This window comes from Oncorhynchus masou, chromosome 18 (genome assembly GCF_036934945.1).
Source record: "Oncorhynchus masou masou isolate Uvic2021 chromosome 18, UVic_Omas_1.1, whole genome shotgun sequence".
Taxonomy (NCBI): Eukaryota; Metazoa; Chordata; class Actinopteri; order Salmoniformes; family Salmonidae; genus Oncorhynchus; species Oncorhynchus masou.
This window is the reverse complement of record NC_088229.1, coordinates 36,072,830-36,096,089: the sequence shown is the minus strand read 5'-3', so window position 1 is coordinate 36,096,089 and position 23,260 is coordinate 36,072,830. Positions and strand designations below refer to the sequence as shown.

General features: G+C 41.2%; 1 protein-coding gene across 2 annotated transcripts in view; it reads left to right on the top strand.

Moving 5' to 3' along the window:
- The first annotated feature begins 354 nt into the window (after positions 1-354).
- LOC135504499 (tyrosine-protein phosphatase non-receptor type 11-like) overlaps positions 355-23,260 on the top strand; it is a 58,056-nt gene continuing 35,150 nt past the window's right edge. For both annotated transcript variants that reach the window (XM_064923144.1, XM_064923143.1), the window contains exon 1: positions 355-491. In XM_064923144.1, coding sequence (XP_064779216.1) covers positions 478-491 — 14 coding nt within the window. In that variant the 5' untranslated portion in view covers positions 355-477. The remainder of the gene's footprint in view (positions 492-23,260) is intronic.

Genomic DNA, 23,260 nt, shown 5'->3' with positions numbered 1-23,260 from the left:
GCTATTGATTAAAGGTGCAACGCAAGATAATATTGATTATTGAATTATCAATGAGCTAGTTCAGTCTTATCAATCACTTAAACATATTTAATAATGATCTCCTACCTAGCTTGATGACTGGCCATTTTTGCTGACTTTATGTTTCTCTAAATAGAGAAGGCTTGAAGGGCCATGGATGCCCCCAAAAATGGGAGGAACCCCAGACCCCCCCCCTTCTAAAACTAAAGTTGCGCCCCTGGAATAGACTGAAAGTGTGTGGTTTATGTTTAAGCTGCAGGGACCGCGTGGTACAATGAATATGACTGTGGGTTTTGGAGGCGGGGTGTGCTGGGATAATTTGTCTTTGGAGTTGAACATTGTTCAATAAACGCCCTCCTGAGTGCACGCTGTCCAACAGCGACACGGCGAAGACGTAAAGGGAACGTTCACTTTATTTGACTTTCCCTTCTCATTCGAAGACAGCTTTCTAAGACTGCTATGACGTCTCGCAGGTAAGACGGGTTTTATCGAAAACCATGGAACGAACCGGGAATAGTCCTTTCAACCATTATAAACAGCGTTTCATGACTTATCACAGGACATGCTTTGGACCTTCCGCTTACGAGCGAAAGTACTATGTATTTTCTCCGACTTTAAAACGCACGAAGCCCACAAAGGTTGCTTCAATTAGGGGTATTTTTCGCTTTGTCGGCATCTTGTAGCCTATTTGTGTGACAAAAGTTATTTAATGTGAGTTCAGAGTTGCAATAAAACTGTCATTGGCAATTAGGTGGAATACGCTATTACTTTCGTCTGATCGTTTTACGCTTGTAAGCTATGGGACATCGCTAAACTAATGTGACGTTGAAGAATATATTGTTATAAAAGCGACTGTTCATTGGGTGGATGGGTCTTCTTTAAACGAGGGTTTTATTTGCTCTAGCCCCAGTGCGCTCGCTCTCTCTGCTGTGTAGGAAATGGGCAGAAGTTGGCCTTTGATATCAAGGTGCATGGTTTGGCTTTTGCAGAGTGCTCTGTATTTGTCGTTGGAATGCAACAAAGTTGTTCAATTATTAACTGAAATGTGTCCCCACATATATCTTATTAATGTCAGTAAATAAGACATTTTAAAATGTACCCAGTGGGCACGCACTGGTTGATCAACGTTGGAATAGATGTTAAGTTGATTTGTGTCCAGTGGGTAGTGTCAGTCGCCTCATAAGAAATGCAAAAATAATCTGAATGTTGCCACCACATATCTGATTCTCAGACTTGCTTTCAATGAGAATGATAGATCTATAACTCACATTTCTATGTTAATTTGGTCAGGTCGCCAGAGATCTGTATAATGATGAGATGCTCATGTCTCATGTCTTAACAATGGGAGTTGTTATCCTAAAGGCAGGAAGCCAGGCGACAAGCATCGGTCCAAAATGAATTCATAGAAACGCATTGGGCAATTTCTTCTTTTTTTTACAGATTCTGGCAAGAGTGAAACCTCTCTCTTCTCTTCCTTTCAGGGGTTGCCCCAAAAAGCTGCCCACTGGGCCTTTAGCTGTAGTACAACCACTTAAAGTACCACAACTGTAGGATGTATTTGAGTTCAGCAAAGGCTGTTCCTTGCAATATCAATCAAGACATTTTTGTTACATTTTCTGTACAAGGTCAAACCATCATACCATATGTATATTATGCTTTTTGAGGGAAGTGTGTAACTTTACTCATAAATCTACTTCTGTGTGGTTATGTTATGCTAGAGAGAGCCAAACCGAGAGCCCTATCTCTACCCAAAATCTGTCCACCCTAAGCAGATCCTTAATTATTGAGCAGGTGAGAATTTGTTTGTATGTGGAGCAATGAGTGTCAAATTTAGTCAAGATAAACATGAATTGCTATTTTGATATTTGAGGCTTATTCTAATAGAAGTGAAATTCGAGACTGTATATGCATATTCATGAGGCTAGAATATCATCTCACTCTGCATTGAATACCCCTCATCAAATATTCCCCAAATTATTCAATTAACGAGGTGTATCCACCAATCCAAAGAGAGGAATAGGCAGAAGCTTGAAAGCCCGCCGTTCTGCTCTGTGGACAACAAATCCCATTGTTAGGGCGGAGACATTATATCGTCATTATATGCGGATCTCTGGTAATGCCTTTGTTGACATCTAGTCTACAGGTGGGCAGTTGCATATACCTGTAAGCCGAATTGGCCCACAGTACACAAAATAACATTCATAAACATCAAACATTTGACAAAATACAAAACAAACCATGAGGTTTTTTTGTTTGTAACCAGTTGTACCGTAATATAATAACTGTAAAAAAGTAGAGAGGGGGTATAGGGCTATTTTGGATTGATACAGATGAAGGCATCGGGAAGTTGATTTGAGATTTACCCACAAATGTTGTCTTGGGCAGAATTTTCCAATGTTCTGCTGAGTCTGTGGACGAAGAGATGTTTATTATGAAGATTATGGACTCAAAATGCACCATGTCAGCAATCCTACGGGTTGACAGTGTACATAGACACCCCTATAAGAGTACGCTCTGAGTGAGAGAGATGCATCACATCAAAGTTTCCAAAAGCGGGATTGCCACGGTATGGTCGAAGTAAAGCTGTGCAAACAAATTCATGGATGTTAGATAACAACAATGTCATTTAGCAATGCAGTCATAGTGAGAAAATGCAAAGGCTTATGTTTCTGTTCTTTGAGAACAAAGTGCATCATTAATACTGCCTGGATGTGGCGTTAGATTCGGTGCATTTATTCTGGCAGTTGATATAGGCAGAGGGGCTTCCATCATCTAAGTAATGGTAGGGGAAACACTAGTAGCATTGAATTGGAGTTAGTTGGTTATAGGTTGTCACGATACAGTATCATATTATTTTGGTACTGGTATTTCCCATGGCAAAAACAAGGAAAACATTAGGCAGACCAACCTTCATAGTCCTTTATAGCTTGGAAAATAAGCAATGGGACTGAGTAACATTAGGACAGTTTTTCTCAAGAAATGGAATGCTGCTTCATGTTTCGTTTTCCTTTCATATTTCTGGAAAACATAATGCTGGTATTGTGATAACCTAGTTGATTAGTGGGTGTTTTTCCATCCTTTGTCATCAGTTGTGTTTAGTGTGAGGCTCAGTACTTCCTGCTCCTGTGAGCCACAGGATAACACTTTCTGACACAGTCATCTGAACAATAGCCTGGCCGCCATCTTGGAAAGACCGAACTTACCATTTAGCAGTCAACTTTTGAGTGTCAGTTTTCACTACAGATCAACCAATAGTTATCGTGTTCCTCCTCTTACGTTTTGTTATGAAATGCAAAGTAGTTCATAACCGTTAGTGACATTGAGTTCAATGAACGATATCATTTTCAGTAAGGCACATCCCAAACGTTCTAAAACCGGTGCTGTATATTTTATTTAACCTTTATTTCATCAGGGAGTCATACTGAGACCAATGTCTTTTTTTTTTCTCTTTTTTTTTTACAGATGAGCCCTGATCTATAGGAAATACAGATATGAAAATATACACAGAGTGTACAGAACATTAGGAACACTTTCCTAATATTGCGTTGCACCCACTTTTGCCCTAAAAACAGCCTCAATTCATCGGGCCATGGACTCTATAAAGGTGTCAAAAGCATTCCACAGGGATGCTGGCCCATGTTGACTCCAATGCTTCCCACAATTGTGTCAAGTTGGCTGGGTGTCCTTTGGGTGGTGGACCATTCTTGATACACACAGGAAACTGTTGAGCGTGAAAAACCCAGCAGCGTTGCAGTTCCTGGTACCTACCATACCCTGTTCAAATGCACTTAAATATTTAGTCTTGCTCATTCACCTTCTAAATGGCAAACATGCAAAATCCTTGTCTTGATTGTCTCAAGGCTTAAACATCCTTCTTTAACATGTTTCTCGCCTTCATCTACACTGATTGGAGTGGATTTAACAGGTGACATCAATAAGGAATCATAGCATTCCCCTGTATTCACCTGGTCAGTCTGTGTCATGGAAAGAGCAGGCGTAATGTTTTGTCACACAGTATAAATACTCAATACAAGCAGAAAGAAAAACAAACACATTCGTCAGTAAGCTCAATCAGCTTTCTGAATTGCCCTAGAAGCACCAGAACATCAAATGTAAGTACATTTTGAAGATCGTTTCACAAATAAGGTGCAAGAAAGGTAAATCAGCTTTTAGTTAACACAGTAGAGACCGAAGGAATTTCCAGAGTTAGCCACCCCTGAGACTGATTGTGGTAACTCATAAATCTAAAGTTTAGTAATGATAGGTACTGTGGGAGTTTTTGTTATAAATGAAAAAATAGCCATGTCTTAACCTACGTGACTTCAGAGGGCCATCCAACTTTCTGGTAGATGATGCAGTGAGTGATGAGTACTAAAACTGTCGCCTGTAATAAAGCACAGTGCGCTATGATGAACCGCATCTAATGGTTTTATTGAAGTGGTAGCTGTTTTGAACTGCATGGATCACCATTGCGGTTGAATACAGACTCGCTTTCTGGTGCACTCCAATTGTATTGTACTTGAGAAGTCAGCCTAGGCTACTGCTCAAATGTTGCTGTAAAGACCTACATATTTGTCCTCTGCATGGTGTTTTGTTGCAGGTTTAGTTTTTTGGCTCCTCATTGTCAATCTTTAAAAACTGAAGCCAGACTGCAACATTGTAGTGTTCTAGCTTGGACTGTGGCGTGTGTGTACACTTTCCCTCTGCTGCGCGTTGTAAACGGGAGACACGAAAGCGGCGCAATTGAAGTTGAATTCACCGATACGAGCGCATCAGGCTGTAATTTCAGAAAGTAGATTACTCAACTATTGACTCATTTATTCTTGTTTGTGTGTCCTTTTAAGCCTGCGGGCCTTATGTTTGATATGTGTGCTGGCCCATTAGCCACGTTATGACTGGATTTTGATTTGGTTTATTAGGATCCCCATTAGCTGACGCCAGTGTCGACAGCTAGTATTACTGGGGTCTGACATATAACAAGAAATTAATTACAGACAAAAGACTTTACCATTTAAAAACATTAACATGTAGTGTGTGTGTGTGCATCTATCAGTTATACATACATGTCAGTACACACACATGTACATGTACTAATAGATGATTGTATTGACATTTCCAGCCTTAGTTAAAATTGTCCGTTTTTTTTTTTTTGTTCAAAATTATTGAAACTCAAAACAGTGCATCCTGAATGGGTGGAGGCAGCAAACAATGTACCAGGTCAGCTGTGATTTACAACCTGATAGCAATGTGTTTTGGACTACCAAGAAATGTATTGGTGAATTATATTAATCATGCATTGAACTGTAGCCATCTATTATACCAACAAATGCCTTACTGTACGTCATGTAATTTTGAGTCAAATATAACCTATTTTTAAAATCTATGAAGTTGGTTTTGAAGCATTAACTTGGAATTAGATTTTTTTTTAAACTGATATTACGATTGTCCGTTTGTTTCATATCTGCAGAGTAGTTAAAACGCTGTCAGTCCCACTTTTAAGGAAGGCATCTAGCTCATCACAGGAAGTAAATTGTTGAAATAAAAACAAAGATTCACTAGAACGTGACTGGTTAACCGTCGAGTCAGCTAGAGGCTGGCAGAGGGAAGAGCAGCCTATTGACTGGCAGAGGGAAGAATTAAACCACTGTTTCTCTCAAATAAAAAGCCTGTTGAGATAAAATGCAGATTGTCATAAGTGATGCGTTTATTATTCTCAGTTATGATGCCAGAGTCAGTCAGAACTTTCTTAGCCAGGGTAGAAGAGGAGTTTGTACGCTTCAGTGCATTTACTGTTTTTTAAGGATCACCAGCAGAGTCAGAGATGAAGTTTAAAAATAGCTTGATTTTGCTTTCTTAATCGAGATCGTATGGCTGCACGATTTGGACAAAATATCTAATTGCGACTATTTTGACAGATATTGCGATTATGAATTGAGATTTAAGCACTTTTGGAAAAACCTGGTTATTCCATCAGACAAGTGTCAGGTTAGATAACGTCGCTGCTGTAATGAGATCATATGAATGAATACATACTGTGCTAACTGAATACAAAACCAATTGAAACAACACTGTTATACATATGCTAATACATATGATTATTACACATGCAAATTAACAAAACAAACATACATTTTTAAATTAACATGATCATCAAAATATCGTGTGCTATAAGAGCAGCACTTAGGTTATGAATTAAGTTAATTATTTAGTCGGGCACCATAGGCTGCAGATGGAATAGGAAGCATATGATTGTGAAATTATGTATAAGTAGTCTCAATCATTATTATAATTAAAATTTAAGTGAAAGTGCCTTAACCTGTAACACGTAGTCTACCAATTGCAAAGGTGCAGCCTGTGTCCAAAACATTGGAGTCTGGTCCAGTCTGACCCACGTTTGCGGCGTTATCGTTAATCACACTTGCTGTTCCGCATTCAGGCCCCAGGCAGCTAGCCCAAAGGTAACAATCAACGTGTGAGTTTCAACTTCTCCCTTAATTTTGTTATACAGTGTTGGGATGACAATTTGGGAGAAATGCAGTGCCTTTAGAAAGTATTTTCACCCCTTGACTTTTTCAACATTTTGTTGTGTTACAGCCTGAATTTTAGATTGAGTATTGTGTGTAGGTCAGTGACACACAACCTCCAAATTTAATCAATGTCAAAGTGGAATAATCTTTACTTTTTTACTTTTATTTTTTTAAACTAATTAATAAAGAATGAAAAGCTGAAATGTCTTGAGTCAATAAGTATTCAACCCCTCTTATGGCACGCCTCAATACGTTCAGGAGTAGAAATGTGCTTAACAAGTCACATAACAAATTGCATGGACTCTGTGTGCAATAATAGTGGTTAACATGATTTCGTAACCCACAAATAAAATTATCTGTAAGCCCCTCAGTTGAGCAGTGAATTTCAAACACAGAGTTAACCTCAAAGACCAGGGAGGTTTTCCAATGCCTCGCAAAGAAGGGCACTTACTGGTAGATGGGTAAATAAAAGCAGACATTGAATATCCCTTTGAGCATGGTGAAGTTATTAATTACACTTTGGATGTTACACCCAGTCACAACAAAGATACAGGCGTCCTTCCTAACTCAGTTGCCGGAGAGGAAGGAAACCGCTCAGGGATTTCAACATGAGGCCAATGGTGACTTTAAAACAGTTACATAGTTTAATGGCTGTGATAGGAGAAAACTGAGGATGGATCAACAACATTTTATTTACCCCACAATACTAACCTAACTGACGGAGTGAAAGAAGGAAGCCTGCACAGAATGTAAATATTCCAAAACATGCACCCTGCAGTAAAACTGCAAAAAATATGGGAAAGAAATTAACTTTATGTCCTGAATACAAAGTGTTGTTGGAGTTGACCAAAACATAACACATCACTGAGTACCACTCTTCATATTTTTAAGCATGTTGTTTGCTGCATCGTGTATGCTTGTCATCAGCAAGGACTATAAAGTTTTTGGGGTAAAAAGAAACAGAATAGAGCCAAGCACAGGTAAAATCCTAGAGGAAAACCTGGTTGTCTACTTTCCAACAGATACTGGGAGACAAATTCACAAATCCTTTCAGCAAGACAATAACCTAAAACTCAAGGCCAAATCTACACTGGAGTTGCTTACCAAGACGACATTGTATGTTTCTGAGTGGCCGAGTTACAGGTTTGACTTAAATCGGCTCGAAAATCAATGGCAAGACTTGAAAATGGCTACATAGCAATGATCTACAACCAGCTTAACAGAGCTTGAAGAATTTAAAGAATAATGTGCAAATATTGTACAAAACAGGTGCAAAGCTCTTAGAGACTGACCCAGAAAGACTTAAAGCTGTAATTGTTGCCAAATGTGCTTTTAACATTGACTCAGGAGGTTGAATGCTCTTTCCATGACATAGCAGTGTTTCCCAAACTCAGTCCTGGAGACCCACAGGGGTTTACATTTTGTTTTTTGCACTAGTGCTACACAGCTGATTATCAGGTATGTAGTGCTCGGGCAAGAAACTAAACGTGCACCCATTGGGGTCCCAAGGACCGAGTTTGGGAAACACTGAATAGACTGTCCAGGTGAATCCAGTTGAAAGCTACGATCCCTTATTGATGTCACCTGTTAAATCCTCTTCAATCAGTGTAGATGAAGGGGGGAGACAGGTTAAAGAAGGACTTTTAAGCCTTGAGACATGGATTTTGTGTGTGCGCCATTCAGAGGGTGAATGGGCAAGACAGGGTATGGTAGTAGGTGCCAGGCGCACCAGTTTTTGTCAAGAATCAAATCAAATCAAGTTTTATTAGTCACATGCGCCGAATACAACACCTCACCGTGAAATACTTACTTACGAGCCCCTAACCGACAGTGCAGTTTAAAAAAATACGACAACGCTGCTGCGTTTCAAATCCAATTTGCCAGTTTCGTATGTGTATCAGGAACGGTCCACCACCTAAAGGACGTCCAGCCAACTTGACACAACTGTGGGACGCATTGGAGTCAACACAGGCTAGCATCCTTGTGGAACACTTTCGACACAGTGTAGAGTCCATGCCCCCATGAATTGAGGCTGTTCTGAGGGCATTTCAATCCCACCTTGTAACGCAACCAGATGTGGAAAAAGACAATGGGTGTGAATACTTTCTGAAAGCACTGTATGTGAGAGATGGTATCTTTAATCTCCTGTCCAGCGTGTTTGATCTTCTTGAAGCCGTCTTGGCTGACAGCCAAAGACATGATTCTTGTTGACACTATGTGATAGATCGGTGATGGCCTCTGGGATTTCAATGTTTTTTCGTAGAGTGTTACACTTGAAAACGCATTGGCAATCAAGGTCTGTTTAACGCAGGTGGCAGGCTGTGGCTGAGGGTGTTTGCTGCTGTCTTTTTTTCACCATGCAATTGTTGTAAAGTAAGGGCTGGTTCTTCTTCAAATGGTTCTATAAATGTGTCAGGTTGCCTCTTGTTGTTGCCACAACTCTGAAGCTCTTTTTGCATAACACTTGCATTTGGTTGACATCAGTTCGCCTGTAGCCGAAATACTGCCATACCGCCTAATATGCAACCTTCTTTTGCACCAAATTGACATTCTCGTTAGCACTAGCAGTACTCATGTTTTCGACACTGTGAAGCCCTTTTCTCTCGTCACCAGAAATTCACAATAAGAGCTGCTATAATTACCAATGGAATCAAATCCTCTAATCTTCCCTCCTGCTGTGTTTGAGTTAGGTTATCACATTTTGATATCATTTCCAGCACCTGTTTGATGCATGAACACAGCACTCTCAAATATATGTGCCAGTTTGTCATTTCCTTGGTTGGTTTGGTTGGAAATGTTTCTTCTGTTATTTGTAGCTGTATGATTCAAAGTCTATGCAGTTTTTGTGTGTGGTGAAAAAAAGGCAACAGGTTTAGGTCAGAGAAAAAAGGAAGTCACTGTTACTGGCTAATGACTACCTAATACCATTTAAAGGGGCAGCTCACAACTACCCGAGACAAAGTTTGAAATATGAAAAACTATCCCTTTAAATGTGTACATTTCTGACTTCATAATATTGCTCCAATTGGAATTACAATAACATACATTTTAACAACCAGGGGCAAAAGTTGCATTTTTAAGAGAGAACAGTCTTGGCGTTCTATGGTTGTTTTTAACTGTCCGTTTTTTCTTTCTGCTTTCTTCTAAATTATGACTGATCAACCTGTTTGCTTCAACAAATGTGCAATGGTGGTTATCAAGGCATGGGCCATGACAATGTACACTCTCAGACAATGTATAACGGTCAGGTTATATTAAAACACCAATGCCACACTCCTTGTCTGGCCATAGTTGAACCTATAGCTCCATGTAACCAGAGTAGCATGATTGCGCTCTCTTAAAACTCTGTGTGCATAGCCTATGCTAGCTTGCTCATGCAAGTTAAATGGATTGTCCTTTTAATTAAGTGTAAAAGCCCCCCCCCCTGATTTTCAAAATCAGTGCACGCAATCAGGAAGATTAGTTAGCCATCCCCTGAAAACAGATGGGGTTAGTCCATAATATCCCTCAAATACTTATATGGCTATCATGCGCAACATCAAAGCGCTACATTAACTGCTAGCTTCTAGACGCTAGCTGGCTACATAGTGATGTGAGGCATCTATCCGCTGAGGGTGGGTTTGCACTGCATGTACTGTAAATAACCCAAGATCGTCAGCTGTTCTAAAAATAACAGCAGCATGACCAAAATCCACACCCCAGGGCTTGTCTGTGACCGATATAGCCCTAACGGGGCTTTCATGCAGCATTCGGGGCACTAAGTATATCACCTTTTTGTCACCAGGCCTAGCCAGGACTTTAAATAGCCACTGCTGTATTGAACTTGAGACATTATGTAAGAGGATAGAGAGCCTGGCGTGCTGGATGCACGTGGGGCCTCTGTTTCCCCTGTCTGTCTGAGCAAGCTAGCGCTCTGCTATGTTTGTCCGCTGAGCCATGGCTCTGACTGTGTTGCTCTCCCTTCCTCTCTTTCCCTTCTTCTACCCTTCTCCCTCGCTCTACCTCATGCTCTCTTGCTCTGTATGTCGAATTTTATGCAAGTCTCTCAATGACAGTTTTATTTCTCTCTCCTCTCTTGCTCTCTTTCTCTCTCCCTCCCAGTGCTCAATGCATAATACAAGGAAGTGAAGCGCCTGGTAGTTGTCAAGTAAAACCTATTCTTGGAAAGCCCTGAGTCACTCCTGCAGTCATGTTCTGTGGAGATAACTATGATACTTGTAGCATGAGGAGACTACAGAAAGGGCATACTTCATGTTTTTTTATATTTCTAATTGTATTTTTAACTTGTGTAATTTATAGTACAGTAAGTCAAGTTGTCTAAATGGGTAAACAAAACGAGAAACAAGATTTTCCACTTTTTTCCAAAAGCGATTTCTCAGTGAGAGATGGGGCAAGCATGGATACTACCAGTTAATCATTCAACTCTGCATACAGAAAAAGTGAAAGGGCAAACACATTTCCCCCAGACTTATACAACAACCAACCAAATCATAGTTTGACAAAAAAATCCCATTCTGGTTTTCAGCGAAAAGGTACACGGAAGGGCTGTCCACTCATACCACATCACATTGGTTTATTGTATGAATACCATTGTAACATTTTACCTAAAGCATTCAGGTATGCTTTCTAACTTGTTATAAACATGTATTAGCCTTTATAATTTCTTAGAACAATGCTTATAATGTCTCTTTATGCACCAATGCCAATAAAAGGCAATAGAGGAGCCTGCAGGCTCTTGAGGGTGAACTTGTTAACCATTAGCATCTTCATAGCAGACTGAATAGGACCCCTGGGACTGGATCAAGCTTAAGCACAGGGTTTAAAATGGGAAACTCTTAATAAACTGGCCTGGCCTCAAGGTGTCATGTCTGGGCACAGGCTGCTAGTGACGTGAGCTTTCTGGGAAAAGTCAAATGGTTTCCTGACTTCAGTGTGACCTATAATTATAATGTATATTCTTTATTTATTGGCGAAGTAGATGGCATGGCTGAGCATTGAATGCTGCTCAAAATTAAAATGTTTGCTTTTGTCCTTGTCAGCGTCATGGCTCTTTATTCATCCACAATGTCTTGCTTGACATGCAGTAGCAATTCTCCATAGTGATTATTCCTCTCAAATGTAAGTATCATATACAGTGTCTTTGGAAAGTATTCAGACCCTTAGACTTTTCCCATATTTTGTTACGTTACAGCCTTAATAACCTAAAATGGATTTTAAAAAATGTAAAAAATCAGCAGTCTATGCACAATGCCCCAAAATGACATAGCAAAAGCAGGTTTTTAGAATTTTTGCAAATGTATTAAAATAAAAAAACATAACTAATTTACATAAGTATTCAGGCCCTTTGCTATGAGACTTGAAATTGAGCTCAGGTGCATCCTGTTTACATTGATCATCCTTGAGATGTTTCTACAACTTGATTGGAGTCCACCTGTAGTACATTCAATTGATTGGACATGATTTGGAAAGGCACACACCTGTCTATATAAGGTCCCACAGTTGACAGTGCATGTCAGAGCAAAAACCAAGCCATGAGGTCAAAGGAATTGTCCGTAGAGCTCCGAGACACGATAGTGTCGAGGCACAGATCTGGGGAAGGGTACCAAAAAATGTCTGCAGCATTGAAGGTCCCCAAGAACACAGTGGCCTCCATCATTCTTAAATGGAAGAAGTTCGGAACCACCAAGACTCTTCCTAGAGCTGCCCGCCCGGGCCAAATTGAGCAATCGGGAGAAGGGCCTTCGTCAGGGAGGTGACCAAGAACCGATGGTCACTCTGACAGAGCTCTAGAGTTCCTCTGTGGAGATGGGAGAACCTTCCAGAAGGACAACCATCTCTGCAGCTCTCTGCCAATCAGGCCATTATGGTAGAGTGGCCAGACGGAAGCCACTCCTCAGTAAAAGACACATGACAGCCCGCTTGGAGTTTGCCAAAAGGCACCTAAAGACTCTCAGGCCATGAGAAACTAGATTCTCTGGTCTGATGAAACCAAGATCAAACTCCTTGGGCTGAATGCCAAGTGTCACGTCTGGAGGAAACCTGGCACCATCAATACCGTGAAGCGCGGTGGCAGCATCATGGTGTGGGGATGTTTTTCAGCGGCAGGGACTGAGAGACTCGTCAGGATTGAGGCAAAGATGAACAGAGCACATTACAGAGAGGCCCTTGATGATATCCTGCTCCAGAGTGCTCAGGACATTAGAATGGGGCAAAGGTTCACCTTCCAACAGGACAACGACCCTAAGCACACAGCCAAGACAACGCAGGAGGGGCTTCGGGACAAGTCTCAATGTCATTGGGTAGCCCAGCCAGAGCCCGGACTTGAAGCCGATCGAATATCTCTGAAGAGACCTGAAAATAGCTGTGCAGCAACGCTCCCATCCAACATGGTAGAGCTTGAGAAGATCTGCAGAAAAGAATGGGATAAACTCCCCAGATACAGGTGTGCCAAGCTTGTAGCGCCATACCCAAGTAGACTCGAGGCTGTAATCCCTACCAAAGGTGCTTCAACAAAGTACTGAGTAAAGGGTCTGAATACTGAATAATTTAAATTTTTATAAATTAGCCAACATTTCTTAACCTGTTTTTTCTTTCACATTATGGGGTATTGTGTGTATATTTATGAGGAGAAGAAAACAATAATAATAATTTCTAGAATAAGGCTGTAACCTAACAGAATGTGGAAAAAGTCAAGGGGTCTGAATACTTTCCGAAACCACTATCTTGCCATTCTTAAGAGTGCAATCATTGGCATGTCTAATTTCAGTGCTTTCATCTTCTATCCGATTTGATCAATTTCTAATTTCTAGATAATTTCAAGTTATTCTCCATTTGTTTCACTGTTCCATTTTTTCCTGAATGTTTAATTTGTGTTAAATTCATTTAATATTGTGTTGCAATGTAATTTAAGCATTTCATCAGGCATCCGCATCATTTGAAAATGCCAGAACTAACTCATATAGGCCAGCTACTGTATCCACCAGTACTGTATGTCCACCATTATCTCCCACATAACAGAAAAATAGACTCCAATATGCCAGTAGAGACAGTTTTCTATGTTATACATCCTTACTAGGCAAGGAGGTCAGTAATGTCCTACTGCGCATGTAGACTAGACCTTTTCAATGTGCCTTGCTTGGGAACTGGCAACCACAAGGAAGGAAGGCTGAATTAGGAGTAGGGGTCTTCAGTTGGAGTGGAGACGGTGCCGTGTCATGTAGGTCCCCAGAGGGACAGCCTGATAGCCGCTCCGATGATCCTATCAAGGCCTTTTGCACTCATCCAAATCCCAGATTAAATTCCCCCGCCTCTCTTGCTTAAACCCGCAGAGGCAGCACTCCTACAAGTCCCTGCCCTCCCCCCTCGTTCCTCCCTCCCTTCCCCTCCTTGTGTAACCGTGCCGGGCTGGATTACTAAGCTCTGAGGCAACAGAACCGGGGGGCTCTGACAAGCTCCGACCAGAATGGTTAGGTAGGGGGAGAAAACTCTCATTCACTTCCTGACATTCATTAACAGCCTCTTTTTTTTTCACCCACATGCATTGGGTCTTACCAGTAGATTGCTGCTGTTATGTTGCTAGTGCAACGCACTTGGTCAAGTTGGTCTCAGGCTTCAATGGTTGACAGTTCATAACCTTGTGTGCATTTTGGAGGGTCTGGCTGGAGTGGACTGAGTGGGTGTGCTTATTTGTGGACATGTGGTCCGTGTTAGAGCTTTCTGGGGGAAGTGAGCCAGCTAACTGTTAAGTGTTTGGGGATAGACCTGGGCAGTGTGGTCCCTCTCAGAGTAGCTTAGGCCAGAGAGCGAGAGAGAGAGAGCGAGAGAGGAGGATTAGTGCAGTAATTGGTGAGAAGTGCTCTTTGTTCTATTGAGGGGTCAGGGGTCAAACAAGGGGTGACCTCCTGCCTGATCCCCATTAGCAGGCAGGCGAGTGTATGTGTGCGTGTGTGTTTAAGTGCATTGGGGTGGGGGTTGCAGACTAGATGGACTAAAGCCCAAAACAGAAAAGGATACTGACCACTCTCTTGCCCGTTGACCTGCAACGGACACAAAGCGTCGGGCATTTGTTTCAATATCAAAACAAACAAAACAAAGCTCTCTGAACATTGTGGCATGTGTTTTTGAATGGGTGGCCAGTGATAAACTGGTCCTGAACAACTCTAAAACTAAAAGCATTGTATTTGGTACAAATCGTTCCCTATGTTCTATGGAAATCAATGGTGTAGTTGAGGAGACTAAATTACTTGACGTTGCCTTAGATTGTAAACTGTCATGGTCAAAACATATAGATTCAATGGTTGTAAATATGGGGGGAGGTCTGTCTGTCTGCAACTCCCGTACGGGCTCGGGAGAGACGAAGGTTGAAAGCCACGCATCCTCCGAAACCCAACCAAGCCGCACTGCTTCTTAACACAACGCGCATCCAACCCGGAAGCCAGCCGCACCAATGTGTCGGAAGAAACACTGCACCTGGCAACCTGGTCAGCGTGCACTGCGCCCGGCCCGCCACAGGAGTCGCTAGTGCACGATGAGACAAGGATATCCCTGCCGGCCAAACCCTCCCTAACCCGGACACCGCTAGGCCAATTGTGCGTCGCCCCACGGACCTCCCGGTCGCGGCCGGCTGCGACAGAGCCTGGGCGCAAACCCAGAGTCTCTGGTGGCACAGCGAGCACTGCGTTGCAGTTCCCTAGACCACTGCGCCACCCGGGAGGCCATGCTCTGCTTTTCTGACAGCACACTCCAAAAAGCAAGTTCTGCAGGCTCTAGTTTTGTCTAAACTTGATTATTGTCCAGTGCTGCAAGGAAAGACCTAGTTGAGCTGCAGGCGGCCCAAAACAGAGCAGCACATCTTGCTCTTCATTGTCTTCAAAGGGCTGATATACATTCTATGCAGTCTCTCTTGGCTAAGAGTTGAGGAGAGACTGACTGCGTCACTTCTTTTTATAAGAAACAATGTGTTGAAAATCTCAATGTTTTCATAGTCAATTTACACACAACTCTGACACACACACTTATCCCAACTGACATGCCACCAGGGGTCTTTTCACAGTCTCCAAATCCAGAACAAATTCAAGAAGCATACAGTATTATATAGAGCCATTTTTGCATGGAATTCCGTTCCATCTCATATTGCTCAAATAAACTGCAAACCTGGTTTAGAAAAAACATATATATATAGCAACACCTCACGGCACAACGCCTCTCCCCTATTTGACCTAGATAGTTTGTATGTATTTATATGTAGGCTACGTGTGTCTTCAAAACATTTTTTATGTAGTTCTGTACTTCATCTGTTCTTGTCTATTAATGTTCTGTCTTATGTCATGTTTTGTGTGGACCCCAGGAAGAGTAGCTGCTGCTTTTGCAACAGCTAAGGGGGATCCTAATAAAATACAAAAAATGTGATTCACTCCAAAAACTGTTGTATAAATTGCGCAGAAAAGATACCAGTAATGTTGTTTGTTAGTTGTTATTACAGAGCAATGGTGATTTTTGCAGGGTCAACAAGTGTGTATCTTTTTAACGGGTTCAGAGACTACATGGTCTGAGTGGGCTGCCATTGTTTCATCAGTTGAAACGAGTGACCGCAATGCTGGGCTGATTAAAAAGCTGCTTGTCTGGGATTACTATAGTAACACATAGCATTTTTTTCTGATTGGTAGACATTTTTTTTCCCATGACCCAGTAAAAAATGTCAGATTAATAACAAAATCAAGTCTAGTCTGGACCCCAGTCAACACAATACAACCCAAGTGGTGTCCTCTACTCTACGGGACTGTGTATTCAAGATGGCAGCACCCCAGAATACCATATACTGTATGTCCCAGTGGTGGTCAGTGCCGTTTTTTTTATTTTTATAAGCATGGCCTTATTTCTATTACAGCATATTGGATGGCTGTCATTCATATTCCATTCACCCAGTTCAATGTAACATTGATAGGTTTAGGCTACTACATGAAACTCAAATGTTCCCTATACCCATCATGAGGTTGCTACAACCTAGCCTATGAATGAAAGTTTACAACGTAGGTGCACACAGGTCGAGAGAGAAATTTGAGGTGACGGCCTTGCACATTCTTGCCTACATCTAGCAGATCTAGGGTGAAATCATTAGGCCAACAGTTGCAAACGAGAGTTTCCATTGGACAAATTCAGGTATGTTTATCCCCGTTTCGTTCCATTTGCTTCCGTTTATGAAGTGTTTTGCAACGAAATTGGCGGAATGAATACACCCCTGATCACGAGTAAACACAGTTCATTTTCACAGCAGCCACATTGCATTTCTTCTCGCATCAACTTATTTATAAAACCCCTTTAGGCCTCACTCGTCCCTATCTGAGATATCTACTGCAGCCCTCATCCTCCACATAAAACACCCGTTCTGCCAGCCACATTCTGTTAAAGGTCCAGAAAGCACACACATCCCTGGGTCGCTCGTCTTTTCAGTTCGCTGCAGCTAACGACTGGAACAAGCTGCAACAAACACTCAAACTCTCTTCATTCAAAGACTCAATCGTGGACACTCTTACTGAGAGTTGTGGCTGCTTTGCGTGATGTATTGTTGTCTCTACCTTCTTGCCCTTTGTGCTGATATCTGTGCCCAATAGTGTTTGTTTCATGTTTTGTGCTGCTACCATGTTGCTACTACCATATTGTTGTCATGTTGTGTTGCTACCATGCTGTGTTGTTGTTTTAGGTCTCTCTTTTATGTAGTGTTGTGTTGTCTCACTTTTCGTGATGTGTGTTTTTGTCCTATTTTTATTTTCTTATTTTTAATCTCAGGTCCCATCCCCGCAGGAGGCCTTTTGCCTTTTGGTAGGTCGTCATTGTAAATAATATTTGTTCTTAACTGACTTGCCTAGTTAACCTTCACTTGTGGACTTCAATGCACAACATATCAGCTGTATGTGACCAGGCAAAACAAAACAAAAAACTTTTCAAGCCAAACCATATTATAACCGCTATACACGGCCTACGTCGTTGTCACAATATTAGCTAAAGTAACGTCATAATCAGCATAGCTAATAATACTAATGCATTAGTAAACTCGCTACAATCATGCAGTAATGTTAGTGTACCTTCAGTAAGCAGTTTAGCAGTTACACCGGTGTGCCCTGGTGGCAATACATTTGTAAAACCAAAAGCTTACCTAGACTTTGAAGAGTTCCAGTGTTGTGTTGGATAGTCATAGCCAGCTAGCTAACATAGTATCCCTCTGCTTGAGCAAGGTGTTTGAGTAGGCTGAAGTAGCTAGCTCCATTTGCTAGCTAAGAAAGTGAAAAATAAATAATGAAACCTCGGGTCTTTGTCTTTTTCTTGCTTCTCCTTCATTTTGGAAGAAATTAATTTGCTCAAAACTATTCAACTATTGTCTTTCCCTCTCTTTGAGTCAACTACTCACCACATGTTATGCACTGCAGTGCTACCTAGCTGCAGCTTATGCTTTCAGTACTAGATTCATTATCTGATCCTTTGATTGGGTGGACAACATCAGTTCATGCTTCAAGAGCTCTGATAGATTGGAGGATGTCCTCCGGAAGATGTCATAATTACTGTCTATGGAAGGGGGTGAGAACTATGACCCTCCTAGGTTTTGTATTGAAGTCAATGTACCCAGAAGAGTACAGAAGCTAGCTGTCCTCCGGCTACACCATGGTGCTATCCTACAGAGTGCTGTTGAGGCTACTGTAGACATTCATTGCAAAACCGTGTGTTTTAATCCATTATTTGGTGAACATATGACTAATTTAGTTTTATTTAAAAAGGATGACTTTTTCAATGTTTTGCCAAGAGTGTGCAATGCTGTCATCAAGGCAAAGGGTGTCTACTTTAAAAAATCTCAAATATAAAATATGTTTAACACTTTGTTTTGGTTACTACATGATTCCATATGTGTTATTTCATCATTTTGAGGTCTTCACTATTGTTCTACAATGTAGAAAATAGTAAAAATGAAGAGAAACCCATGAATGAGTAGGTGTGTTCAAACGTTTGACTGGTACTGTACATAGAATGTTGCACATACTCTTAGTTCAAGTAACAACTGGTGGGCAGCAGTGTGATCAGGAGGATGTGGAGCTTGTTGTTTATTGAGACTTACCTCTTTTTTTTTATTACCACATTATGTAATAGTGTAATTATAATACTATATATGATTATGAAAGGACTGGTTGTACAGCAGAAATCTAATAGACATAAAAATGTGCGCTACAGTATTTCTCCTTTACATTTCGATTTTTATTTTCCCCTTCCTCCCCCTGTACTGAGCAATAATAGTTCCCTCTTCTGCACAGCTAAGCCACATAGCCGTGTGTAGAATAGTACCAAACTGATTTGTTGAATGTTAAAGGTACTGTCATACAAAGTGGAGTATTATAGAAGACATAACAGTTTGATGTAGCTCTGTCCAACCTCTGCCGTATGGTATTCTCTGTAAAGTGCATAGTTAGGTTTTGCAAAGCCTGACGCCATACACTCATTGTATCGTAGGATAATCTGGAAGACTGGCACGTAAGGCTATACTGCTTAGTAGAGATGAGCTTGATTCTTGTCCGCTGTGATTGAAACAAGGAACTCGAACAACCTTTTTATGTTAAGTTTTCACACCGGGCTGTATTCATTTGTGCACACTGTAGCAAAACATTTTAACGAAGGAAAACAAAAACAAGTGAATCTTATTTGACCAATCCATGTAGTCACTCCCTGTTTCAGTGTGTTTTCTTCCATTTGGTGCCTACTAAATACGACCCTGCTATTTGGTTTGGTTTGTCTTGAGGTCATGGTACATGAGGCCTGTGGTAATGCACAGGATGGAAAGTGTTTGGTGTGCCTCGCCATCCTTGACAGAAACATTGATTTTGGCTCCGAGAATGGGATTTGTAGTTATTATAGCTTGGTAGATAGAGCATGGTGCTGCTGAAATTTCAAACAGAGAAAAAGTTGACTGTTAGAAATGTCAAACGTGCTCAACAACTCACAGAAAAAAGATTGAATACCAAAAAAAGAATAAAACACTACATTGCTGTTATCTTGCTACTACAGCAATACAATGTATTGTACTGGTAACAGTCATGTACTTGTAATTCCTCTTATCTCCTACTGACTGCTTGTTTTTGAACCAGGTGGACCATAGTGATCCCTATTCTACAGTACATCAGGTGTGTTTCTGAGTCTCCACACACAAAACAATTGCTCTATATCCCAGTCCAATGTTAATGCCACAGCTTGGGCATTTGATGATATCAGAGAGAGCCTTATTCATCCCCCCCCTGCCATGTATTTGTGTCTAATCCCGTGGTGAATGCCAGTGGTAATCGGTTATGATTTGCTGCTGCTGTTTGAAAAGTTCCTCAGTAATCTCCTGGGCTTGGAATGAGAAAAAGCATGGTGCCTGGGTGGATGAGGGGGTCAGGTGCAATCTGGGCCAGTGTCAGTCCCCAGATGTCTGCAGCTTCCCGTGGCTTTGGCCCCGTCTGTTCCCTCTTCCATCAGCTCCACTACTGTCTACTGTTGACATCTCTCTCTCTCTCTCTCTCTCTCTCTCTCTCGTGAATCTGCTTTGTGAATGACAAGCTGTCAATAAAGCGTGATTCATCCTGATCTGAGTGCAATTCCACCGGAGGTTCGGAGCGAAGGCACAGGACAGCGATCCGCCATTCCAAGGACTGGGTTTTACTCGTTTGACGTTGTAGGGACTTAATCGATATAGATGTTTGCCCAGCGGTTGAGCTCAAGCTCCCCACGAGTCCGGTTAAATTGGATCCATAGTTTTGCCATCAAACAGAAATATGAAAGGATGTGTGTTTCACGGCTACTTGAAGGCTGTACGAAAGTCTCACAAGGCTTGTAAGTAGATCTAGTGTTAACATGTCTGTTGATGTCCTTATCTTATGAATACAGTCCCTTAAGAGAAAAAAAAACATTTATTTTTTTCATGACACTGGTCATGTTTTTTTTTGCTGTCCTAAATATGAACATGAAAATACCCAAATACTCACTACTGTGCCAGGGCATAGAAACTTGATCTGGTAAAGATTGTATGTGGAGTTGAATAAAAGGATCTCTTGTTGTTGCGCTTGCTGCATGTATCACTGTCCATACTTCTTTGGGAAGCGCGGGGGAAGGAAAGCAATCTCTTGCTGTGGAAATGAATGGGCTGTGTGACTCACTGTTTCTCTAAATGTTAGTGTCAAAATCTATTTTTTTCCCACTCGTGTTGAATCACTGGCATTTAACAAAATCCCCCTCTTATCGCTGATATTTTCTATTAAGTCATCTTCAAAAGTCCCCTGCAGTGTTTTTCTTAACACATTGTAAACAGTGTTCTGAAAGTAGGGCTGTATTTAAACCACCACTAAATTCACTGTAGCTACGACCTGGTTCTTCACACTTCTCCAAAAGTGTGCACTTGCACACTCAGTCATGGTTTTAACAATGTCGGAAACTACCCCCATCCCCCCCCACCCAAAGCTTATACAGCACCTATACAATGCCTGTAAGTCCATGACGGGGAATGTGGAAATGCATACTTTAAGGAAGTATGCACACTTTATGCATACTTCAATGGAAACTCTGTTGTGCTGTTGCTCGCTAAATGGTTTGGATTCTGAAGCAACTGATGGAGATGTGCAGGAGCAAGCAGTTGTAGGAAAGGGTGGTATTGGTAAAGCAGTGAACTAGGTCTTGAGGTTTGGCTTTTGCTGTTTTATGGCGTAACAGACTATTGACAGTGTCACAACACCCAGTAGGTGTGTTTTTAATATTCATAGGCTATTGTTTTGACAGCTCATCTTAGTTTGTTTCCTGTCATTTATTGACCTGGCAGGACTAAGGACGAGGGCCTTTGTGAGGATTCTGTGCACCGATTGGATTAAATTGAACAAAGAATTTTATTTTTTTTGAGAGTGTATGAGTTTGTTGAAGCATCAATAGTGGGTGCAACCTGTCTCGTGGCCACAGCAGACAAAGAAGCTACAGTTTGCACCTTTAAGTCTGATACCAGAACATTGCACTACATTCATCTAAGTGCGTATCCAACCATATTCAACACAGTGTTTTGTGGAAATTCTCAACCCGCTCTTGTGCATCTACAAAACGTACCATGAGCTCTCTTTTCCATTCACAACATCATTGCAATGGGCTCAATCAACGTCAGCTGTCGTTTTAATGTCATTATTCATTATGCTTCATGCAAATAGGTTCACAGTTCTGTACTTTCACAAGACTTAAAAAGCCACAATAGTGAATTCATTGGCCATAGCAGCCACTTGTGGAAATGGGCCTTGAGACGCTAATAAGTAATAGATCACAAGTATCAGACACCACAAGCTCCCAGATAATATAGATAATTAAATCCACATTGACATTGTCCCACCCCTGGTTAGACACAATTGGCTTAAAAAGCCAAGCGTAACACAATATCTGCCAATTCATTTCTAGGAATATTGCCTCTGTGTGGTGTGCGCCTCTGTTTATCGTTCACTTCGTGTAGCCAGTTAGAAATAACTGTCTTCTGAGTAGGCAAAGACTTTCCCCAAAACCTTCACGATTAAATGGTAACTGCAAAGTAAGTATATCTGGCAGAATTTCACTGAGTGTACAAAACATTAAGAACAGCTGCTATTTCCGTGACATAGACTGACTAGGTAAGTCCAGGTGAAGGCTATGATCCCTTATTGATGTCACTTGTTAAATCCACTTCAATCAGTGTAGATGAAGGGGAGGAGACAGGTTAAATAAGGATTTTTAAGCCTTGGGACAATTGCAACATGGATTGTGAATGTGTGTCATTCAGAGGGTGAATGGGCAAGACAAAATATTAAGTGCCTTTTGAATGGGGTATGGTAATAGGTGCCAAGCGCACCAGTTTGTCAAGAACTTGACACAACTGTGGGAAGCATTGGATTCAACATGGGTCACCATCCATGTGGAACGCTTTCGACATCTTATAGAGTCCTTGCCCGACGAATTGAGGCTGTTCTGAGGCAAAAGGTGTTCTTAATGTTTTGTACACTCGGTGTATATCAGGATTCTTTCTACAGTATCAATCAGGTGGGCTTTTGTTTTGCAAACTCTGTCATGACATATGCAGGAGCAAAAATATTGCTAGACCAGCACATTCTTCGCTCCTAAAATTCTCAATTAGAGGGGTATTACACTCAAATCTTTTACCCTCAAGAATGGTCTTCGCACCAATACACATCAATTGCCAAATGCTTTTGGAATCTTGGGCAGAAAAAGTTAACATTGATCCACTGAGGCAAAATTAACAATGGAGATTAATTCAAGAAGAGAAAAGCTGCAAAATGGAGAGTTGAAAATATCTAGAAGGGAGGAACAGAACAGTCATATAATGTTTGGGATGGCAGTGTTATGTTTGTGGTGCTACACAAATTAGACAGTTACATGATGGGGACTTCTAGGTGGGATGTTTTTGTCTTTTTAAAAATAATTATGCAAGAATGATGTGTAAATATTCATATAAATAACCATATCAAAGTAAACTTAGTCACGCGATGACATGTTGTGTGGTCCTCCCACTACGACTCGGGAAAGCATGCAGTTTATTAGGTTACAGATTAAATAAATGATGAACTTCACAGGGTGGTGAAAGTGCAAGGTGATGAGGTTGATGCTCCTTTCCAATAAATATTGACGGTCGTATTCTGATGACATGATGATCGATTGTTGGCTGCCGTTTGACAAATAAAAAT